This window comes from Trichomycterus rosablanca, chromosome 8 (genome assembly GCF_030014385.1).
Source record: "Trichomycterus rosablanca isolate fTriRos1 chromosome 8, fTriRos1.hap1, whole genome shotgun sequence".
Lineage (NCBI taxonomy): Eukaryota > Metazoa > Chordata > Actinopteri > Siluriformes > Trichomycteridae > Trichomycterus > Trichomycterus rosablanca.
Genome location: NC_085995.1, coordinates 40951071 through 40975405, shown reverse-complemented (window position 1 = coordinate 40975405; position 24335 = coordinate 40951071). Strand labels below are relative to the sequence as shown.

General features: G+C 42.8%; 2 protein-coding genes across 6 annotated transcripts in view; both read right to left on the bottom strand.

Moving 5' to 3' along the window:
* Window positions 1–1738: 1738 nt before the first annotated feature.
* On the bottom strand, window positions 1739–15320 carry ankrd13d (ankyrin repeat domain 13 family, member D). 3 transcript variants are annotated; one of them, XM_063000897.1, is made up of 17 exons: window positions 14766–15320; window positions 14487–14649; window positions 12638–12773; window positions 11940–12064; window positions 11175–11220; window positions 9242–9385; window positions 8748–8934; window positions 8579–8645; window positions 6855–6936; window positions 6703–6764; window positions 6038–6168; window positions 5788–5945; window positions 5563–5676; window positions 4191–4363; window positions 3924–4006; window positions 2336–2563; window positions 1739–2237 (listed from the first exon to the last, which is right to left on the bottom strand). In XM_063000897.1, the coding sequence occupies exons 2-17, from the start codon at window positions 14568–14570 to the stop codon at window positions 2174–2176; spliced, it is 1884 nt and encodes a 627-aa protein (XP_062856967.1). In that variant the 5' UTR covers window positions 14571–14649; window positions 14766–15320; the 3' UTR covers window positions 1739–2173. The 3 variants fall into 3 exon arrangements, with proteins under 3 accessions (XP_062856967.1, XP_062856968.1, XP_062856969.1); XM_063000898.1 differs by having other exon boundaries at window positions 14487–14791; window positions 15124–15320; XM_063000899.1 differs by lacking the exons at window positions 12638–12773; window positions 14487–14649; window positions 14766–15320 and having other exon boundaries at window positions 11920–11965.
* A 5741-nt stretch (window positions 15321–21061) lies between these two features.
* kdm2ab (lysine (K)-specific demethylase 2Ab) overlaps window positions 21062–24335 on the bottom strand; it is a 28675-nt gene continuing 25401 nt past the window's right edge. For all 3 annotated transcript variants that reach the window (XM_063000894.1, XM_063000895.1, XM_063000896.1), the window contains exons 21-23: window positions 23235–23381; window positions 22755–22967; window positions 21062–21955 (exon numbers count right to left, since the gene is read on the bottom strand). In XM_063000894.1, the coding sequence (XP_062856964.1) occupies window positions 21774–21955; window positions 22755–22967; window positions 23235–23381 (542 nt within the window). In that variant the 3' untranslated portion in view covers window positions 21062–21773. The remainder of the gene's footprint in view (window positions 21956–22754; window positions 22968–23234; window positions 23382–24335) is intronic.

Below are 24335 nucleotides of genomic sequence, written 5' to 3'. Positions count from 1 at the left end.
AAAGTCCCGTTGTTAAGAAAAAGACGTCCTGAATGGGTTAACATTTGCCAAGGAACACATTGACTGGTCCAAAGAGAAATGGCTGAACATTTGTGGACTGGTGAAAGCAAAATTGTTCTTTTTGGGTCTAGTGGCCGTAGACAGTATATCAGACGACCCTCGAGCACTGAATTCAAGCCAAAGTTCACTGTGAAGACAGTAAAGCATGGTGGTACAAAATGATGATATGGGGATGTTTATCATACCATGGTGTTACGCCTATTTATCACATACGAGGGATCATGGATCAGTTTAAATATATCAGAATTCTTGAGGAGATCATGTTGCCCTATGTCAAAGAAGAAATGTCCTTAAAATGGGTGTTTCAACATGACAATCTTGGTTAAAAAAAACATCTTGGTTACAGACAAACAAGATTGAGGTAATAGAGTGACCAGCACAATCCCCTGACCTCAATCCCAGAGAGAACTTGTGTTCTGACGTCTGAAACGTGTTTTTTTGAGGCAAAACCCAAAATTGCAGAAGAACTGTGGAATGTCGTCTAATCATGCTGGACTGGAATACCTGTTCAGAGGTGCCAGAAGTTGGTCGACTCCATGCAACACAGATCTCGGAAACAATTGTTCTGCCACTAAATATTAGTTCAGTAATTTAAAGTAAAGTGAAACCTCAAACATTTTTTCATGTTATAGATACAGTTTTTGAGTTTTTAAAGAAAAATGCTGCACTGCTATTATTTTGAACAGCCTAATATTCATTTTTCTTAATTTTCTGTAAAGGATGAACACAAACTGGCTACATTTAGTTAATGTTTTGATTTAGAATTGAAAGTGTAGTATTTTCAGTGCATTTGCATTTATGGAAATAAAAGTTATTATAATGATTTTGTGCTTTATTCACTTTTTTTAAGTCACTGCTATTTTTTTGAACACTACTGTACATCAATCAGCCATAACATTAAAACCACCTCCTTGTTTCTACACTGACTTTCCATGTTATCAGCTCCACTTACCATATAGAAGCACTTTGTAGTTCTACAATTACTGACTGTAGTCCATCTGTTTCTCTACATACCTTTTTAACCTGCTTCCCCCACAGAGCAGGTATTATTTAGGTGGTGGATGATTCTCAGCACTGCAGTGACACTGACATGGTGGTGGTGTGTTAGTGTGTGTTGTGCTGGTATGAGTGGATCAGACACAGCAGTGCTGCTGGAGTTTTTAAACACCTCACTGTCACTGCTGGACTGAGAATCATCCACCAACCAAAAACATCCAGCCGACAGCACCCCGTGGGCAGCGTCCTGTGACCACTGATGAAGGTCTAGAAGATGAGCGACTCAAACAGCAGCAATAGATGAGCGATCGTCTCTGACTTTACATCTACAAGGTGGACCGACTAGGTAGGAGTGTCTAATAGAGTGGACAGTGAGTGGACACGGTGTTTAAAAACTCCAGCAACACTGATGCCTGATATTCTGCCCAATGAGTAAAGAATCTTTTCCCATGTTGCCCGAGTTCTGCTCCTACTGCGTCTGGCTTTGTAGTGAAAGAGTGTAAGTGCTAGGTGCTGGACCGGCCTGTCTGCAGTCCAGACCTGTCTCGTATTGTAGTCAAAATTTCTGCTTTTAACAATCAGTGTCCTCAATTCTCAAATTATTACAGAGCATACATGTGTAAACACGCCACGTCCCAACTTTTCTGGGTCTGTGCACACGACAATGAAGAGAGAAAAATGATTTTAAAAGTGTTTCAGAAACGTTTAATAATTTCTTTCACTGTTTATCAGCCATCATATTGAAGTGATTTCATATAATATCAATAATTTATTCACGTCTGCAGTGTCGTCATCATCACTACTCATCACTACTCATCAATACTCATCAATACTCATCAATACTCATCAATACTCATCAATACTCATCAATACTTCATATTTAAATTATTAATTTTATATCGTAAACATGACAATCAAACATTTTCACTCAGAATAAAGAGATAAAAGTCGAGGGAAAATCGTTCACTTCAGTCGCTCGGTCGCCTCCGTCCACGGTTTAATACTTTATAACAAAAGAAGCAGGAATTTTTACAAATAAATAAACACAGCGGGATAAAAAAAAGCACAAATCAATAAATAAAGAAAGAAAACGGGAGCGGCTCGGGGACGAGTGACGTCACTTCTCAGTGAGCGAGAGCTGCAGTATCCTCTCCAGCTCCTCCTCCTCTTCTCTCTGCTTCCTGTCGAGGAACCAACACACAAACGTTACCGGTCAGGACGGACGTCTCGGAGAGGGGCGGCCGCCGCCCACCGCGCCTCTATTTTTAACGTTCCTGACCTGTCCAGCTGCTCCTGCTCCCGGCACGAAAGCTCCATCGCCAGGCGCAGCTGCTCGTCAAAACTAGCGGCCACGCCGAACGCCCCCGTGGCCCGCGGGTCAGCCAGCGAATTGTAGGAGGGGGGCGAGTTGAGGGCCGGGTCGGGTGAGGAACCCGACGGAGACCGAGCCGGGGTGTCGCCGCTCTCTCCTCCGGTCAGCGACAGAGACAGCGACTCCTGGATCGCCCTGTAGGAGGAACAGAGGGCGTATCGGGGTGAGACGCACGCAGGGATCGAACCCAGGGCCCCGGGACCCGTGCTGCTGTGCAGCATCCACTCTATTTTAATGAAATCTTTTTAAGAAGGAGAAAATAATTTAAATAGTTGCTTAAAATGTTGCTCGTGGTTACTGATTTGTGGATATTTGTAGGGATTTTGGGGCATTTGCAAGGTATTTAAGGACATTCTGGGGGGTTTATGGGTATTTGTAGGTATTTATGGGTATGTTCAGGGGTAATTATATGTATTTTGGGGGGGTTATGGTTATGTTTACAAATGTATGGGAAGCTTTTGTTGTTTATAGGTATGTGTGGGTATTAATGGGTATTCTGTGGTATTAATAGGTATTTGGGTATCTGTGTGTATTTGTGGGTATTGTTTGGGTATTTGTAAGTATTTATGGGTATTTTGGACTAGTTATTGATATTCTGGGGGATTTATGGGTACTTTCGGGGTATTATGTTGTATTTATGGGCATGATCCTGGGTATTTATGGGCATTTAAGGTTTTTATGGGTATAAATGAGTATTTTGGGGGGTATTTAAGGGTATTTGTGAGTATGTTCATGAATAATTGGTATTTATAAGTATTATGTTGTATTTATGGGCATGATCCTGGGTATTTATGGGTATAAATAAGTATTTTGGGGGGTATTGAAGGGTTTCTTTTAGTAGTAATGGGTATTTGTGGTCATGTTCATGAATATTTGGTATTTATAAGTATTATGTTGTATTTATGGGCATGATCCTGGGTATTTATGGGTATAAATAAGTATTTTGGGGGGTATTGAAGGGTTTCTTTTAGTAGTAATGGGTATTTGTGGTCATGTTCATGAATATTTGGTATTTATAAGTATTATGTTGTATTTATGGGCATGATCCTGGGTATTTATGGGCATTTTAAGTTTTTTTTGGAGTATTAATGGGTATTTGTGGGTATGTTCATGAGTATTATGTTGTATTTATGGGCATAAATGGGTATAAATGAGTATTTTGGGGGTATTTAAGGGTTCTTTGGAGTAGTAATGAGTATTTGTGGTCATGTTCATGAATATTTGGTATTTATTAGTATTATGTTGTATTTATGGGCATTTTCAGGTTTTTATGGGTATAAATGAGTATTTTGGGGGTATTTAAGGGTTTTTTAGAGTATTATTGGGTATTTGTGGGTATGTTCATGGCTATTCTGGGGTATATATGGGTATTTTAGGGCTTCTATGGTTCATATTTTGGGCTATTTATTAGTATCTTTGGGTGTTTTGTGATTTTTGACTTATTTTCCATGTTATTAAACATTCTGGTGCCAGCATGTTCATTTGATCCACAAACCTCTCGAGCTGAGAGTCCTCCTCGTACAGCGGAGGCTGAGACGACACCGGCCGAGTGTTAGTCAGAGCTTCCCATATAGTCACCTTAAAAAAACGAAACAGAAACAGGGGGACATCCAGGTTACAAACGAAACAAAACAACCTGCTGGAACTATCCAGAGCGTCTGAATGAGGTTACAGAAGCTTAGATATAACCAAATGTGTGTGTGTGTCTGTGTGTGTGTGTATTTATGCCCCCAGCCTGGTGAATACAGCACGGTTTTGGTACCTGATCGCTCTCCGTCCCGGCGTCCAGCAGGCTCTGCTGAATGGCGAACTGCAGAAGGTTGTCGTCCTCGTCCCTCAGCGGCTCGTTACGGCCCGGACCGAGCTGCGTGTAATCGGCTGGAGGTTCGAACACCGACGGGTCCACTTCACACATCAGGGGAGGGGGGGTCTGACCTGAGAGCACAGGAAGTGTGAGACTCCACACAAGCCGGAATTTCTACAGATATTTAGGCGTGTTGGATGAGTATTTTGGGGGGTATTTAGGTTTTTTTTGGAGTATTATTGGGTATTTGTGTGTATGTTCATGAATTTGTGGTATTTATAAGTATTATGATGTATTTATGGGCCTGATCCTGGGTTTTTATGGGTATAAATGAGTATTTTGGGGGGTATTTACGGGTTTTTTGGAGTATTAATGGGTATTTGTGGTCATGTTCATGAATATTTGGTATTTATAAGTATTATGTTGTATTTATGGGCATGATCCTGGGTATTTATGGGCATTTTAAGGTTTTTATGGGTATAAATGAGTATTTTGGGGGGTATTTAAGGGTTTTTTGGATTATTAATGGGTATTTGTGGGTATGTTCATAAATATTTGGTATTTATAAGTATTATGTTGTATTTATGGGCATGTTGGATGAATTTTTGCGACTCTAACCATTCTCCTTAGGGAGAGCGTGGGGGGAAATCTACGCATTAAATAAATAAACACAGATTTCAATAAAAGAGTAGAAAAGAATAATTTAGATAAATTTATTAGTGTTACTGTGATCCTGAGGCGCTCGGGCGGCACAGCTGTCTACTACGCAATCCCATGCTATCGGCCGGCCAGGCGTCTACACAGACGTGATTTCAGATTTGCATTTACAAAGTAACCCAAACATGACGTTGCTTTTCATTTATTAACACTTAAATTACATTATGAGAACATAAAGTGTGCAATTTTTGCCTGCAGTCTAAAATAGTATCAGTTGTACCACTTTCTGGTGCCACAGCGCCCACGTTACGTACTGGTTCTGTCCATCACCTTTCTTCCAGAATGAATTTATGTTACTGGGAAGCCAAAATGCTCCCGAGTGTGTGATTTAAACGCGACAGGGGACGATTTTCAGGTTCCTCCGATCATGTGACACACGGTGGCTTCGTCTGGATCTTTATACTGCCACCCCTCGTCCAGATTTACAGAAATAACAATACACTAAATACATACGGAATTAATAATACACTAAAGCTAACAGTTTTCCACATGATTATGACTAAAATTTGGCAAATGACCCGCGGTTCGCTTCGGTGCGACGGTCCTGGTTGTGATGAGGGTCGTAATGAGTAAGGTAAAAGGTAAAAGCGATGAAGTTTAGAGGAGGTCGTACCTGCTTCTGTTGCTCCTGGTGAAGACTGTACGGTAACAGAGCTGACCGGCTCATCACAGCCGCACAGGTTACTAAAGGTCACCCGAGCGTTCAACACGTGGAAGAGCGGGATCTCTAAACCCCCAGACAGAGGAAACATGATCAGCACTGACACTCACAGACCGAGACTGTACAGTAGACGGAGGACCGTATGAGACGCAGCCCTCGTGCGGTGCTGCCTCTCACCTATCTTGACGGGAAATCCAGGCGGCAGACGCAGCGTAATGAAGTCCCTCAGTTTAGCGAAGTGCGCATTAGAGATCGCCATGAGGTCGATGATGGGCGTCACCTGCTCCGCCAGCGATAGAGGGTGGGCTTCACTCAACCACAGCGTGGCCTTAAACCTGCAGCAGGGCAAGACCAAACACAGCGCGACAGAGAAAATCAGGAAGGGTGGAAAACGTGGATATGGCAACCTCCCCTAAACGTTCAGTACCTTTGCACCTTGCTGGTGAGCTCGATGGGCCTGCCAATGTCTCTATCGTTCAGATCAAACTCCGGGTCGAAGTACTCCTCGGCCGTGATGTCGGTCGGGTTGTGAGGACTCGCGCACTGAGACACCTGACTCTGAAAAGCAGAGCAGAAACGACGACTGGAACAGAGGTGAAGCTGCACAACATGGCAACCCAGCTTTACAGACCAGGTAAAGATTTAAAAAACGGTATTGAAGCTGCTGTTCGAAGCTGTTTGAAGGAGGGACGGTGGTACAGGGTCTCTCCTGCTGGTAGGAGTCACATGGAGTTCCCTCACGCTGCAACAGTGCCTCCTACTGTCTGGACAAGGCGGCGGCACATGCAGTAGAGGAATAAACAAAGACTAGTGTGGTCCTCTGTGTGAGTATGTGTAAAAATCCGCCATGACCAGCAGGGGCATCGTGCTGCAGCCAGGGGTCACCAGGGTACACAGGGGAACTGAGCATGTCCAAACTGGGAGCACTAAAAATGCACCAGATCTGCTGTTAAAGTACAGGACTACTGATCAGAATCCTAAAACAAGTTGCAGTGTTGGGCCCCCGAGTAAGGCCCTTAAGCCTCAATTGCTGGGATTAAATCCTAAATTAGTTATAAACTGGATGCAATGTGTGGGCGTGGTCTTTCTCACCCCGTTGTTCGACACGTGCTGCTCTGCAAGCCCGAGGAACGACTGGAGAGGAGTTCTGGAACCTGCAGGAACAGAAACGTGAGGCCTGGGAAAACACAGAACTCTGGGTAATGTAGGCATCACTGTTCATGTGGGAGTGGGAGTGTGGGTACCTTTGCACCTGGACTTGTCCTGATCAGAGAGGTGTTCGGTACGAGAGCGCGTCACCAGCTCCACGTTACTGGCACTGTAAACCTTAAATAATCACACCACAACACACCATCACCCGGGTTAGAATCAGATCAGCACTGAATCTATTAATTAGAACCAAATTTATGAATCACATCAGCACTGAATCTACGAATCACATCAGTACTGAATCAATAAAATCAGATCAGTACTGAATCAATAAAATCAGATCAGTACTGAATCTACAAATCACATCAGTACTGAATCAAAAAAATCAGATCAGTACTGAATCAATAAAATCAGATCAGTACTGAATCTACGAATCACATCAGTACTGAATCAATAAAATCAGATCAGTACTGAATCAATAAAATCAGATCAGTACTGAATCAATAAAATCAGATCAGTACTGAATCTACGAATCACATCAGCACTGAATCTACGAATCACATCAGCACTGAATCTACGAATCACATCAGTACTGAATCAATAAAATCAGATCAGTACTGAATCAATAAAATCAGATCAGTACTGAATCTACGAATCACATCAGCACTGAATCTACGAATCACATCAGCACTGAATCTACGAATCACATCAGTACTGAATCAATAAAATCAGATCAGTACTGAATCAATAAAATCAGATCAGTGCTGAATCTATGACTCAGATCAGCACTGAATCTATAAATCAGATCAGTACTGAATCTATAAATCACATTAGAACCGAATCTATGAATCAAGTCAGTAATGAATCTATGAATCATATCAGTAATGAATCTACTGTATAAATCATATCAGTAATGAATCCATGAATCAAATTAGTACCAAATCTAAGAATCAAGTCAGTAATGAATCTATGAATCATATCAGTAATGAATCTATAAATCATATCAGTAATGAATCTATTATCAGTAATGAATCCATGAATCAAATTAGTACTGAATCTATGAATCAGATCAGTACTGAATCTATGAATCAGATCAGTACTGAAACTATGAATCACATCAGTACTGAATCAATAAAATCAGATCAGCAATGAATCTATAAATCAGATCAGTACTGAATCTATAAATCACATTAGTATCAAATCTTTGAATCAGATCAGTACTGAATCAACGAATCAGATCATTACTGAATCTACGAATCAGATCATTACTGAATCTATAAATCAGATCAGTACTGAATCTATAAATCACATTAGTATCAAATCTTTGAATCAGATCAGTACTGAATCAACGAATCAGATCATTACTGAATCTACGAATCAGATCATTACTGAATCTATGAATCAGATCAGTACTGAATCAACGAATCATATCAGGACAATCTGTGAATAAGATCAGTACATAATCTATGAATCAGATCAGTAATGAATCTAAAAATTAGATCAGTACTGAATCTATGAGTCAGATTGCTAACGAATCTATAAATCAGATCAGATTTGTCTGTTTAAATCAGATCAGTACTATATCTATAAATCAGATTAGTATTTAATATATGAATCAGATCAGTACAGAATCTAAATATCAGATCAGTACAGAATCTACGAATCAGATAATTACTGAATATATGAATCAGATCAGTGCAGACTTTATAAATCAGAACTAAATCAAATGGTAAGTCCAAAACTTAAAGTCTTGCTTATTTGAATTTAAGACGTTTCGTGTGACGTTGTGAATGAAACGTCTGTAGGTCTCTGCTCTCACCTTTGCCTCGTAGCCACTGATCACTTCAGACTTCTCGGAGCGCCAGCCCCAAATTCCAGCCTTGTTCCTGAAAACACGAGGAACCAGAATCACTGATCGTGCTTTTGTTTATAAAAACATGGTGATGCTGTATTGCAGGTAAGCGTGAGCAGCTTGTTTGTGTACGTACCGCTCGAAGGCTATGTTGCGCGTGTTGAGGTGGGTGGAGACGATGGGGGAGGTGAGTCTCTGCGCCGTGTTCTCCTGCGACGGTAGCATGGCGGCGAGGAGAGACGAAGCGTCGCGCGGGGACAGCGGCTCTGTGTACACCACCTGCTTCTCGTGGTCCACCTCCATCACCACGGCGCCTCCGTCAGCTGGAACCAACACACACACCGACAGGGACTTTCAGAAAAACGACAGGTGTCCCTCAGGGCTCAGTTCTTGGACCACTCCTCTTTAATCTATATGCGCTGCCACTTCTCGCAGACAATTTGATTCGAAAAGACCTGAAGGTGCCAAAACTTTTGAAGCTACAAAAGGAAACATTGAGACGTAGGTGTAATGGGGCGGGTCACACCTCACCATCGAGACATGGGGTGAAGCCCCGTACCTGCAAGAATTAAACAGGTGCTACAACTCACCATCAGACCCGCCAGTTTAGAGAAACACGCTGAGCATTACCTCCACCCTTAAAGATGTAGCTGCGGCGGCCCTTGAGCCAGGTCATGTGTTCGAAGCCCAGCAGTGTGGTGTCCACTCGCAGACACGAGCCACTCTTCCATACACGGTACACGTCGCTCGGGCACACCTTAGAGACCAGGGGCACTGTGAGGGTGGCAGAGAGAATAAAAAGAGGAGGGAAGGAATAATGGGAGAGAAATGTTTAGATGTAGCAGCACATAAGTAACGTAAGAGGAACATATGAGAAACATAAAAGAAACGTATGAGGAATGTAAGAGAAACGTAAGAGAAACTTATGACGAACCTAGAAGAAACATAAGAGGAACCTAAGAGGAACATACAAGGAACATAAGAGGAACGTATGAGAAATGTAAAAGGACCGTATTAGGAATGTAAGAGGAACATAAGAGGAACATATGAGGAACATAAGAGGAACGTAAGTGGAACGTATAAGGAACATATAAGGAACATGAAAGGAACTTAAGAGGAACATAAAAAAAATTTATGAGGAACGTAAGAGGAACATAAGAGGAACATAAGAGGAACATTAAAGGAATGTATAAGGAACATATGAGGAACTTAAGATAAACATAACAGAAACGTATGAGGAACATAAGACGAACGTAAGAGGAACGTATGAGGAACCTAAGAGGAACATAAGAGGAACGTATGAGAAACATATAAGGAACATAAGAGGAACATATGAGATACGTAAGAGGAACATAAGAGGAACATAAGAGAAACATAAGAGAAACATAAAAGAAACGTATGAGAAATGTAAGAGAAACTTATGAGGGACCTAGAAGGAACATAAGAGGAACATATGAGAAACGTAACAGGAACGTATGAGAAACGTAAGAGGAACTTATGAGGAACATGTAAGGAACATAAAAGGAACTTAAGAGGAACATAAGAGGAACGTATGAGGAACATATGAGAAACTTAAGATAAACATAACAGAAACGTATGAGGAACATAAGAGGAACGTAAGAGGAACGTATGAGAAACATATAAGGAACATAAGAGGAACATATGAGATACGTAAGAGGAACGTATAAGGAACATAAGAGAAACATAAGAGAAACATAAGAGAAACGTATGAGAAACGTAAGAGGAACTTATGAGGGACCTAGAAGGAACATAAGAGGAACATATGAGAAACGTAACAGGAACGTATGAGAAACGTAAGAGGAACTTATAAGGAACATATAAGGAACATAAAAGGAACATAAAAGGAACTTAAGAGGAACATAAGAGGAACGTATTGGAACATAAGAGGAACGTATGAGAAATGTATAAGGAACATAAGAGGAACATAAAAGGAACGTATGAGGAACATATGAGAAACTTAAGATAAACATAACAGGAACGTATAAGGAATATAAGAGGAACGGAGAGCACAGACAGGAGAAGCAGATTATGGGCAGGTGAGAAACTATCCCCTACACCACGGTACCCTACAGTACCATACAGTACCATACGGGTCGGTCCAAATCCAGGACTCTCAGTACCCTACCTGACTGCTACTGTCCGTGTACAGCAGCACAAGGGAGCCAGTAACAGTGAGGAGTCGCTGACGGTGAGGCCGTTTACATTTTTTTATCACTGCAGTATCGCTGACCTCTGAAACCTCGTGTGTTTTATTCTCATTGTCCAGGTTTTCCGTTTTTCCGGTGTAGAACACCAAGCTTCTGCCGCATGAATCAAACTGATTACAGTTTGTAAAGTGGATTCACCGACGGTTCTGTGTCACTTGCGTTCGCTCCACCCGGACGTCCTGCTCCGGTACACTTGGACCCTGACCGTGGAAACAACCATGAAACGATGGATCATGGATTTATAAACGTACTGGATCGTAGGGAACCGTGTACTGGAAGGGACCTAATGCTCAGAGTACAGAGAGAGGGGAAGCATGTGTTGGGTTTAATCTCACCCCAGCTGGTGAACTCCCACTTCATCTCCACGTAGAAATCCCTCGCCTGCAAAAATAAACAACTATTATTATTATAATAATAATAATAATAATAATAATAATAACAACAATAATAATAATAAATAAAATAATAACAACAATAATAATAATAATAAAATAAATAAAATAATAATAAAAAAATAATTAAATAATTAAAATAATAACAATAACAATAATAATAATAATAATAAAATAATAACAATAAAATAAAATAATAATAATAATAATAAAATGAAAAAATAATAACAATAATAATACTAATAATAAAATAAATAAAATAATAATAACAATAATAATAATATTAACAATAATAAAATAAAATAATAATAATAATATAATAATAATAAAATAAATACAATAATAACAACAACAATAATAATAATAATAATAAAATAAACAAAAATAATAACAACAACAATAATAATAATAAAATAAATAAAATAATAACAACAACAATAATAATAATAATAATATAAATAAATAAAATAACATCAGTACTACCACTTATAATAGTAATAATAATAATTATTATTATTATTACTATTATTATTATAATTATTATTTGGGATCCCTGACTGCTGTAACTCCCAGTTCGTGGCTCTTTATTACTATTAGAGATTAGAAGGTACCAGCATCACTTCTCTCCACCCCAGTCAGATCTAATATGTGAGGCTGATAAATTATGTACACAAAACCTCCTGCTTACAGTCTGTGGAGAAACGTCACCTGTCTGAGTTTGCTGAGAAGTTCGGGGATGCCGGCCAGTCTCTCTGTGGCTCTACAGAAGTCTCTGTACTGGAGGACCAGTTGTACCAGTTCAGGATCTCCTGTGCTTACTGCTTCCTGCAACACTACACACATCGGGAACAACCACTCAGTACCAAACTCACCACTCAGAACATCAGAACTGAGCTTTATGTGTACAGAAGCTGTATTCCCATCCTTGGCAAACAAACCCACTGTTCCATGTTCTTTGTAATGGGTGCAGTCACACTAGCCCTGTTTATATGGGCACAGAGAGGTCGGCAGCTGTGCTTGATCATAAATACTAATGAAAAATCAGGACACCATGATGAAAGCTGGTGCAGAATTTTGGATATACTCAATTCCCCTGTAATTCTCTCCCTGAGGAGGGCCGCCGGCTCTGACAAACACAAATACCACCCTTGCATCTTTACACCAGCCAGCAGCGGATCTGCAGAGGACGGTGCTACCTCGACCTGCCAGCAGTAGTCGCTACAGCAGCAGCAAGGCTGAGAGAGAACCAACTGAGCTTGCTAAGTGCCCGGCCAGGCCGGTGGCACCGGTGAGTCTGGAACCTAACACTCCAGACCCGTTAGTGATAGGCTAGCGTGTCGGTCTGCTGCCCCGGCCGAGCCCCGAGTGTATCTTAATATTTGACTGTAATGGCTGGAGTAGCTCACCCGTCCAGCCGCGCTCACTGCAGCGTGTGGGATCTGCGTTGTGGCGCAGCAGCACGCGAGTGGACTCCACATGTCCGAGGCACACGGCCAGCTCCAGCGGCGTTCGCCCGCGAGGGTCCAAGCTCTCGATTTCCTGCTGTAGGTAAACAAAACACACACTCATGATGCCAAGGGTCGCGTTACAAATTACAACAACCTATTAAAGTTCTTTCATCTTTAGCCACTTGTTGTCCTGGCCACCACACACTCGTACCGGACAAACATTTATGGCATCGCTGCTAATACTGTGGATCATTTCTGGATCTCCTTCCTGACACAACTGTCCTATTAATCTGTGCCTGGGACCTGCACTAAGAGTGCACTGATGTGTCTCCATGACTTCTGTATTTGTGAGCCCAGCCTGGGATTCAAACAGAAAGCAGCGCTGCTGTGTCTGATCCACCCATACCAGCACAACACACACTAACACACCACCACCATGTCAGTGTCACTGCAGTGCTGAGAATCATCCACCACCTAAATAATACCTGCTCTGTGGGGGTCCTGACCATTGAAGAACAGGGTGAAAGGGGGTGTAGTGCTGTAGTGCACATGTGGTTTTATCTAAGGTGTGAGTGAGTATGTGAGCGAGCACTTTATGGTCTGGAATTCTGACTGGTCAGTTTCTCCACCACAACAACACACAAGAGATCTTATATATTGTGTATATTGTGATATACGTATCAACAGATCGATTTCTTGCCCGGTGCTTAGCATTGTAGCATTCATTCATGAGGGATTTGGACCCCTAATGACCCAGCAAGCTGTAAAAATGGTACAACAGGCGCCCAGGTGGCGCAGCGGGATACTCCGTTAGCACACCAGCACCAAGTTTCTGAACTCCTGCCTGCAGTATATGCAGGGTGGGGGCCGGACTATAGCTGCATCCGAATTCGCATACTTCCATACTCAACAGTACACGAAAGCAGTACGCGAGAGCGGTTAGCATGTCCGAATACATAGTATACATAAAAAGGTACTACTTCTTCTACTTCTTGGACAGCCACGTTTGAGTACGCAAACGATGCACACTCTTGGTCCGCTAATGTATCCCATAATTCAACTGGAGCTGCGTAGGCGTTCGAAGCTGAAGAAGAAACAAGAAAGATGGCGGAAAATGGAGAGTCCTCTGTTTACAAGTGTAAGATAAACAAAATAAAAATGTTATTATTGCGTACAACCCTAAATAACGTTAAATATCCAACATTTTGCCGAGTGGGGCTTGTAATGAGCACGCGGTCTGTAACTATGGTGTTATTACGTCATCACTTGACGTTGGTAAGATGGCGGACGTAGTATGTAGGGGTGTTGCGTGCATACTGCACATTTTCGGCATTTAGCACACTTCTGTACTGAAAGCGCCGCGTACTTCTTTACCGCCGAGCGGTGCGTACTTCCTCCAATCTAGTACGTACTCTATAAGTATGCGATTTCGGACGCAGCCTATGTGTGTGTGGGTGGGTCTTCATACGCTTTGGGAGGGCTGTGCACGTGTCAGAAGAGGCGTGTACAGCCACGTGCTCTCCTCAGATGCAGTCGGGTGTCTCTCAGCAGCGGAAGACAAAATAGAGTCGCTAAATCAGAAGGAAAATGGGGAGAAAATGCATTAAAAAATGGCACAACGTTTAGTAGACTCGAATTGTGACTGAGATTGATGGTCAAGGGCCTCGCTTAAGGGCCAACCAGTGGTGCGTTCTTTTGATCACTGGTCCAGTTCCCTAACCGCAGATCTCCCACTGCCCTTGGTATGTGGACATTAACCAGCATGAATACAGTTACCATGCTCATACTCACTGCTGTATTGATTTACCTGCTTGTTCTTCAGCTCTCGCTCCAGTTCCTGGTACTGGTTGTTCCAGACCAGATAATGTAAAGGAAACGCCTCCTGGGCCATTTTCTTCCAACTCTTCGATCCTGTGAAACCGATTCAGGTTTGGTTTGGTACAAAATTGGTGATTTGTTCGCATCTGAGACTGGGTGCAAAAAAAAATAGGGAGATGTTTAGATGTATCCTCCTCCCCTGCTCCTGCTCCTCTCTGTTTAAATGAGCTGAAAACCGCATGAAGTGCCAAGCCCCATCATTACTGACCTGCCATTCATTCTAACAGTCCAGCCCTGCACACCAAACACCCAGGATAGAATTACACAATTATAGAAATTCTATTTACTGATTATGGAAACCTGGTGCTGGATGTAGCATCTATAAACAAGCCTCCTCTATACAGGAATATACACTATACACACATATAGCCACAAAAGCACCGAATCCTCGTTTACATCCAGCACGTCGAGCTTTTAACATTAATACTGATCATTTATAAATAAATAAACGCAATATTTAATCGGTAAGCGGCGCGTGATCGCGAATATTTAAACATTTACTCTAAACCGAACCGAACGTCCCGGCTTGTAAACTGTACTAGCAGCTATTAGCATGCTAAGCTAACCTAGCTGCTATGGCTGCGGCGGCGCTTCCCCGTTTGTACACAAACTAAATAACCGCTGTGACCGGACCGAGCCGCCAGGTTCCGCTCACTGCTCCATTAGTATGTGGACACATGCCAAGAACAACAACAACAACAACAGCAGCAGCAGGGCGAGCAAAATAACGGCCTAAATCCTCCCCGCAACCCCGTCCACACAAGTCCACACAAACCGAGCCGGAGGAGCAAAAGCGCTTCATCAGACTTCAGCAGAGCAGCATCAGTGCAGACTAGCACCAGCACATCAGTGGATCGATACAGAGCACCAGCACAGAGCATCAGAGCATCAATACAGAGCATCAGCACTTTAATACAGAGCTTCAGCACATCAATACAGAGCTTTAGTGTAAAACATCACCACAGAGCATCAGTACAGAGCATCAGTGTATAACATCACCATGGAGCATCAATACAGAGCATCAGTACATCAATACAGAGCTTTAGTGTATAACATCACCATAGAGCATCAGCACTTTAATACAGAGCTTCAGCACATCAATACAGAGCTTTAGTGTAAAACATCACCACTGAGCATCAATACAGACCATCAGTGTATAACATCACCATGGAGCATCAATACAGAGCAGCACATCAATACAGAGCTTTAGTGTAAAACATCACCACAGAGCATCAATACAGAGCATCACCACAGAGCATCAGTACAGACCATCAGTGTATAACATCACCATGGAGCATCAATACAGAGCTTCAGCACATCAATACAGAGCTTTAGTGTAAAACATCACCACAGAGCATCAGTACAGACCATCAGTGTATAACATCACCATGGAGCATCAATACAGAGCATCAGTACATCAATACAGAGCTTTAGTGTATAACATCACCATAGAGCATCGGTACATCAATACAGAGCATCAGAGCATCAATACAGAGCATCAGCACTTTAATACAGAGCTTCAGCACATCAATACAGAGCTTTAGTGTAAAACATCACCACAGAGCATCAATACAGAGCATCACCACAGAGCATCAATACAGAGCATCAGTGTATAACATCACCATGGAGCATCAGTACAGAGCATCAGTACATAAATACAGGGCTTCAGCACATCACATCAGAGCTTTAGTGTAAAACATCACCACAGAGCATCAATACATCAATACAGAGCTTCAGCACATCACTACAGAGCTTTGGTGTAAAACATCACCACAGAGCATCAATATAGAGCATTAATACAGATTATCAGTACAGAATCAGTGTAAAACATCACCACAGAGCATCAGCACATCAATACAGAGCTTCAGCACATCACTACAGAGCTTTGGTGTAAAACATCACCACAGAGCATCAATATAGAGCATCAGTACAGAGAATCAGTGTAAAACATCACCACAGAGCATCAGTACAGAGCATCAGCACATCAATACAGAGCTTCAGGACATCAATACAGAGCATCAGGACATCAATACAGAGCATCAGCACATCAATACAGAGCTTTGGTGTAAAACATCACCACAGAGCATCAATATAGAGCATTAATACAGATTATCAGTACAGAATCAGTGTAAAACATCACCACAGAGCATCAGCACATCAATACAGAGCTTCAGCACATCACTACAGAGCTTTGGTGTAAAACATCACCACAGAGCATCAATATAGAGCATTAATACAGATTATCAGTACAGAATCAGTGTAAAACATCACCACAGAGCATCAGCACATCAATACAGAGCTTCAGCACATCACTACAGAGCTTTGGTGTAAAACATCACCACAGAGCATCAATATAGAGCATCAGTACAGAGAATCAGTGTAAAACATCACCACAGAGCATCAGTACAGAGCATCAGCACATCAATACAGAGCTTCAGGACATCAATACAGAGCTTCAGGACATCAATACAGAGCATCAGCACATCAATACAGAGCTTTAGTGTAAAACATCATCACAGAGCATCAGTACAGAGCATCAATACAGAGCTTTAGTGTATAACATCACCATAGAGCATCAATACAGAGCATCAGTACAGAGAATCAGTGTAAAACATCACCACAGAGCATCAGTACAGAGCATCAGCACATCAATACAGAGCTTCAGGACATGAATACAGAGCATCAGCACATCAATACAGAGCTTTAGTGTAAAACATCATCACAGAGCATCAGTACAGAGCATCAATACAGAGCTTTAGTGTATAACATCACCATAGAGCATCAATACAGAGCATCAGTACAGAGAATCAGTGTAAAACATCACCACAGAGCATCAGTACAGAGCATCAGCACATCAATACAGAGCTTCAGGACATGAATACAGAGCTTCACAGCATCAATACAGAGCTTTAGTGTATAACATCACCACAGAGCATCAATACAGAGCATCAGTACATCAATACAGAGCTTCAGAGCATCAATACAGAGCATCAGCACATCAATACAGAGAATCAGGACATCAATACAGAGCATCAGACTTCAGCAGAGCAGCATCAGTACGGGGTATCACCACAGAGCATCAGCACATCAGTACAGAGCTTCAGTGTAGAACATCACCACAGAGAATCAGTACAGAGCATCAGCACATCAGTACAGAGCATCAGCACATTAGTACATCAATACAGAGCATCAGCACATTAGTACATCAATACAGAGCATCAGCACATTAGTACATGATTACAGAGCATCAGTACAGAGCATCAGCACATTAGTACATCAATACAGAGCATCAGCACATTAGTACATGATTACAGAGCATCAGTACAGAGCATCAGCACATTAGTACATCAATACAGAGCATCAGTGTAGAACAGGGGTCACCAACCTTTTCAAGGCCGAGAGCTACTTTAAGGGTACTGAATAATACGAAGGGCTACTCGTTTGATACAAACTTCCAGAATAACATAACGTTGCACGGTTCACCTTTAATGATATTATTATTATTATTATTATTATTATTATTATCAATATCAATATATATATATAAAGAGACTGTCTGATCATATGTTAATGATTCCTCAGAAAAACTTATTAACAACGATTTACCATGGTAGGAAACATATATTTCAACATGTAACATTATTTATCTCTATTAATCAAAATCTGTTTCAATATTTGAAAGATATTGTTGTGAATATCTTTCTTGACAGTTTTGTATGAATAAACACACATGTAGCATTTTGATCAAAATCACACTTGAGATCTTTATAGATGTTTTCATCTCCATTATAAATTTTTGACAGATGTTTTTATACTTTATCGATACTTTAAAATTAATGGAAAATAAGCATTAAATTGACATTAATCCATCAATACATTACAAGACTTGAATGGATTTATTTCTCTGTAATGAGTGCAGAGTAAATGTTTCCTACGTTTTTCTGTTAGTTTGATGACGCTTCCTAACGCGTTAGATGAAGTGAGAGCTTGATTAGCGGTTTCATTTTAATTCTTTCTTTAAATAAATGTCAACTTAAAATTACCATAAGTATGTTGTAGTATGTTGCCCATTTTTATCTGTGTAAGAAAGTACATCAGTACAGAGCATCAGAGCATCAATTTTGTAAATTTCGTAAAGCTTGTATTTTGTTGCCATAAAAAATAGAGCTTGTACGCATAAAAAACAAAACTTGGTACATGGAACAGTGGTCTCTTACCAAGGTCAGGAAGAAAACCAAAGCTGTCACTTTATGCTGGAAAGGTAAATACACAACCACAAAAACCTCCAACATGAATCAGAAGGTCCTGGAACACAAAATCTGCACCTCAAGCTCATTTAATGATTTCATGTTTTACCACTGCTTTATCCCAGGCAGGGTCACAGTGGATCTGGAATCACTGGTTGGACATCCATTGCCAGGCCATGGCCATCTCCCCTATCAGACACAGCCATGTGTGTATGTAGACGCCCGACTGGCCGACAGCACCATGGGGCGCTGTCGGCTGGATGTTTTTGGTTGGTGGACGATTCTCAGTCCAGCAGTGACAGTGAGTGGACACTGTTTAAAAACTCCAGCAGCGCTGCTGTGTCTGATCCACTCATACCAGCACAACACACACTAACACACCACCATGTCAGTGTCACTGCAGTGCTGAGGATCATCCACCACCTAAATAATACCTGCTCTGTGGGGGTCCTGACCATTGAAGAACAGCATGAAAGGGGGGTGACAAAGCATGTAGAGAAACAGATGGACTACAGTCAGTAATTGTAGAACTACAAAGTGCTTCTATATGGTAAGTGGAGCTGATAACATGGACAGTGAGTGTAGAAACAAGGAGGTGGTTTTAATGTTATGGTTGATTGGTGTATCTTAACTGCTAGGCTACAACTGTCCTATCTCTCTTGCCAGCCTGGGTACGAAATGTTGGCTCGTCCGACTGTGCCTGGTTTTGACCCCTAGGACCAGAACTGTCCACCTCGACTATAGTCAAAGGCACAGAGCTCATAAAGCTTAGTGGTGATCAGGGATGTTGGGTTGCTGTCGTTCTGCCTCTCTCGTGCATCACTCAGGTTTGTTGATGGCGAGTGAGGTGGGTGCTGATATTCATGCTGATATAAAAGCTCTTATGTGCTGCGTTACCTCCTAGTTCCTTTAGTTATGCTATAATCTGCAAAACCGACATCTTACTATTAATAATTCTGTTTGGAACCCGTTTACCCACCTGAGGGTGAAGTCTGTCCTGCTGCTCCTGCTGTTATGATGAAATGTGACATGTTTGCACCAACTAATGTCCAGACCTACGAGGGATCTTCAAAAAGTTCACGCACTTTTATATTTATGTTATAAGTGATGAGGAGGGGAGGAGTAATCGCTGGTGTCCGAGAGACCGAGAGACGCTTATAGTCCGAATTTAGCTCCAAAGAAGCTTTAAGGGGAAGAAGATTTTCATGATGTGAAAGCAGCGGTGCATCAGCGGATACGAGCTCAACCAAACAAAATTTTTGCTGACGGCATTAAAATGCTGAAAAAAATGCACCGGAAGGCGACGATGTAGAAAAGTGATGGAGTTTGTTTTTGACATTCTTAATAAATAGAGTTAATTCTAATTACTTTATTCTACCACAGACTGACCTGAATGATGATAAACCCTCTAAATCAAACTATTTGCTTTAAACTGGTTATAACTTTTGTTAGAGATTTTCTTCCACTGTGGCCATCGGCTGCTCATCAGAGGGTTTCTGGTTTTCTGTCCTGTATTCTCTGAAGTTGTTTTGAGGCCTTGTCTGTTGTCCAAATACACCGATCAGCCATAACATTAAAACCACCTCCTAGTTTCTACACTCACTGTCCATGTTATCAGCTCCACTTACCATATAGAAGCACTTTGTGGTTCTACAATTACTGACTGTAGTCCATCTGTTTCTCTACATACAATGGTCAGGACCCCCACAGAGCAGGTATTATTTAGGTGGTGGATGATTCTCAGCACTGCAGTGACACTGACATGGTGCTGGTGTGTTAGTGTGTGTTGTGCTGGTATGAGTGATGTTTAAACACCTCACTGTCACTGCTGGACTGAGAATAGTCCACCAACCAGAAATATCCAGCTGACAGCGCCCCGTGGGCAGCGTCCTGTGACCACTGATGAAGGTCTAAAAGATGAGCGACTCAAACAGCAGCAATAGATGAGCGATCGTCTCTGACTTTACATCTACAAGGTGGAGCAACTAGGTAGGAGTGTCTAATAGAGTGGACGGTGAGTGGACACGGTGAAAGGGGGTAACAAAGCATGTAGAGAAACAGATGTACTACAGTCAGTAATTGTAGAACTACAAAGTGCTTCTATATGGTAAGTGGAGCTGATTAAATAAAGTGAGTGAAGTAAATGAAGTGATGTTGTCGTACTCGGTAATCACACAAGTTAAGAACGTGGCTCACTAGGTTCTAACCGTCGGCTACACGCGAGCGCGATCGGACTTCAAATGAAAGAAACGAACGCTGGAGTTGATCACGTCTTTATTTTTTCTGAAAAACAAAAAGTGGAAAAAACAAAGATTCTCTGGAAAATAATTGGAGCGCTACAGATTCTCTGGGTAACTACAGGGGAGGAATACATTCACACCGGGCCGCGTTTATACATCTGTGTTTATATATCTGCACTCTGTACTACAGGGAACCGAACCAAGAACAGAAAAGAAGCATTCCTCATGAAATCAAAGGAGAGCGGTGAAAGCAAACGCGACACCCTTATTCAAACGCGCTGGAGGACGTGCGCCCGGGCCGATGAAGCCGAAAAGAAGAAGAGGGTTCGGGTGGCATGCGGGTACCGCCCCCGGCCTGCACCCGAAAAGAGACTGACGTGGCAGTAGCACCAGTTTAAAACCCTACTGGAAGAGCCCGCGGCGTTACGAGCCCGAGATTCGCCGTGACCGTCGACCGCCGTAATCATGCGTACAACGACTAACAGGAAACGAGTACAAAACGGAGGCGGCGTCACGGCGTCTCGTTCACCCGTACGGCCGCGCCGGGAGTCTGCGAGCTCTTCCCTCATAGCGTTCTGTATACGACACGCGGTCCTCCGGTATACAGTGAAACCACACGACCTTTCTACACACACACACACACACACACACACACACACACACACACACTACCCGCCCCCCATACAGTCCGTGTGTGTTTGTGGGGGGGACGACGACGACGACAGGGCTCTAGGATATTCTCTGTACGAGTTTATCATCCGACAGGCAGTAGAGGGCGCTGACGGACAGCTCCGAAATGAATTTCTCGCAGGCCTGTCTGGAGATTCCTTTGCAGCCCCGCAGGTCCAGGACCGACAGACAGGACAGGCGCTGCAGATAGCCCAGACAGTGGTCAGTCAGACGGCTGCAGCCTGAGAGAGGAACACAAAGGCATGTTGTCAAAAGCAGTTCGATTCCGATCAGACGGCGCGCGTTCGTTCATGAATCGGAAGCTGCAGGGACGCAGGACAGAGTGGCCACAGTCAAGCAGGCTTGACGTTCTCATGATTTGTGATCAGATGCATGGAACGCTGGAGCAATACAGGATAGCGCCGCGCACAGTCAAGCAAGCTTTACGTGACCGTGCGTTTGGATGCTGCTGCAGGAGCTGAGGCATCTAAGCTCATGAGAACATAAAGCTTGCTGGACTGTGCGCAGTGCCGTGTTTTCCGTGTATCCCAGCCTGTTTGGAAGCTGGGGTCAGAGCGCAGGGTCAGCCATTGTACGGGACCCCTGGAGCGGCTTGCTCAAGGGCCCAACAGTGGCCGAATATCAGAGCTGGGATTTAAACTCTTAACCTTTCGGTTGATAGCCCAAAGCTCTACGCACTAGGCTACCACTGTCCCCACAACAGGCATGGTCAAACCATCCTTATTTATATTGGCACAAATAAGTGAGAAGCTGTAGTGAATCTTAATCAGTGATGAACTAGGATGGCATCGTCTGGGCGCTTAGGTGGCACTGCTGGGCTTCACCAACCTAGCCAGGCGTCTGTGGGTCAGGCGCCGGCACATGAGGAACATTAGAACGTCTCCACGTGCACGATGAAGCTCTGGGAGGCCTCAGCACTGGACGGTGGGTAACCGCACACGTGTCTGAGGGGGCACGGGGCGGTCAGGACGTTACGACAACTTCTCTCGCACACATGTACCGTGTACCGTGCCGACGTACCTGCCAGGTTGAGGTGTGCGAGCGTGTTGCGCGTGGACGAGCCCACGGCGGTGAGGAGGTTGAGAGAGTTGTCGGTCAGCGGGCAGTGCGACATCTCGAGCCTCGTGAGCTGAGGCATGTGCCTGATGATCAACCTCAGCGTGGCCTCGGTCACCTCCAGACCACAGAGCCTCAAACACTGCATGTTCCTCAGCTGTGAGCGGTTATTACTGCCTGTAAACACACACACACACACACACACACACACACACACAAAGGACCCACCTGAGGAACACTGCCTTCATCTAGAGTGGTTCTGATACACATGAACTAATGCACCAAATCATGAATCATGAATCAAAACATTAGGACATGAGCATGCTTTTGGGTCAGGTGTGTACTCCTATCTAATGTTTTGCTCATCAGTGTATCTTACATCCATGGCTAAGCTAAAGATCAAGTCCATACTAGTGTGTGTGTGTGTGTGTGCAGGTGTGTTACCTGGCGGACTGAGCAGCTCTCGGATCTGTGCATCTTTGACGCTGTCCGCCCAGCGCAGGTCTAAGGAGCGGAGCAACGGGCAGCTGGGAGAACTCAGGGCGGAGACCGACGCCCAGCTGCACCCCGATAGAACCAAATCCCTCAGACCTGAAGGTGAAGAGTGGCGGAGCAGTCAGGACCAGCACATGAATGTACGTGATGGGTCAGCGTACCTTCGGTCATTCGTTTTTCACTTCAAATCCCAAAGTTGTAAATCGGGAAAACGGGGCGTTATTCGTTTCAAGATCAAATAACAAACAAGCAGAAATTGAAAACGACTCGTATTTTAATTTTCCAAAATCAACATTTTCTATCAGTTCAACCGGAAATAAGCACACAAGCGCGTGCACACGTGTAACCGTGTAAATCGAGCACGAGTGTTGAGAAGACGGAGCAAACAGTAATAATAACGTCACTGTGAAATGCATTTTAATCAGCGTTCTGCTTCATGCACTTTTAAGAAACAGCTTTAACTAAAAACTAACCAAATAACTTTTTGAAATATATGTGATTGTTGTTGCTCCTTGTTTACTGCAGAGTTCGTTCGTGCAATTTTATTCATGTTTGGATGTTTATTGGCCGTGAACAAGAAATACTACAATACAAGATAAATAAATAAATGACGCCGCGGACGTCAGGCGATCATCCAGTATAAACTAACACGACCACGTACAGCGTCCAGTATGAAAATCGCTTCCCCATAATGTTTGTTTTTTTGCAGATAGAGCAAATATATACACGTCGAATATACAAACACAAGAGTCAGAACAACAGGAGACGCGTCGTTACGTTATTATTACTGATTCAACACTTGTGCTTGATTTACACTCTCTATATATTAAGTACATTTATACAACAGTTAGTTCCGACCTTACAATCTGATTGGTTGAGAAGCGTTCTAAACGCGCTGATATTGGTGATAACGGCGCGGCCTTTTCACACCACAACGGTATTACTCCGCTGACGCGTCGCCATTAACGACGAGCTTCATGCACACAAACGCGCACGCAGGCGACACCGACTTTATTCCCGATCGCGTTTTAAATCCGTTATCTGATACAC

Bases quoted from the DNA above. Each gene is read 5' to 3' on its own strand.
- ankrd13d (XM_063000897.1), bottom strand. From the start codon at position 14,570: ATGGCCCAGGAGGCGTTTCCTTTACATTATCTGGTCTGGAACAACCAG. The intron at 5,946-6,037 runs GTACTGAACGTT...GCCCTGCTGCAG, and splicing joins CTCACCAGCAAGGTGCAAAG to GTTTAAGGCCACGCTGTGGT. The intron at 2,564-3,923 runs GTTTGTGGATCA...TTCCTCCTACAG, and splicing joins GAGGACTCTCAGCTCGAGAG to GGCGATCCAGGAGTCGCTGT.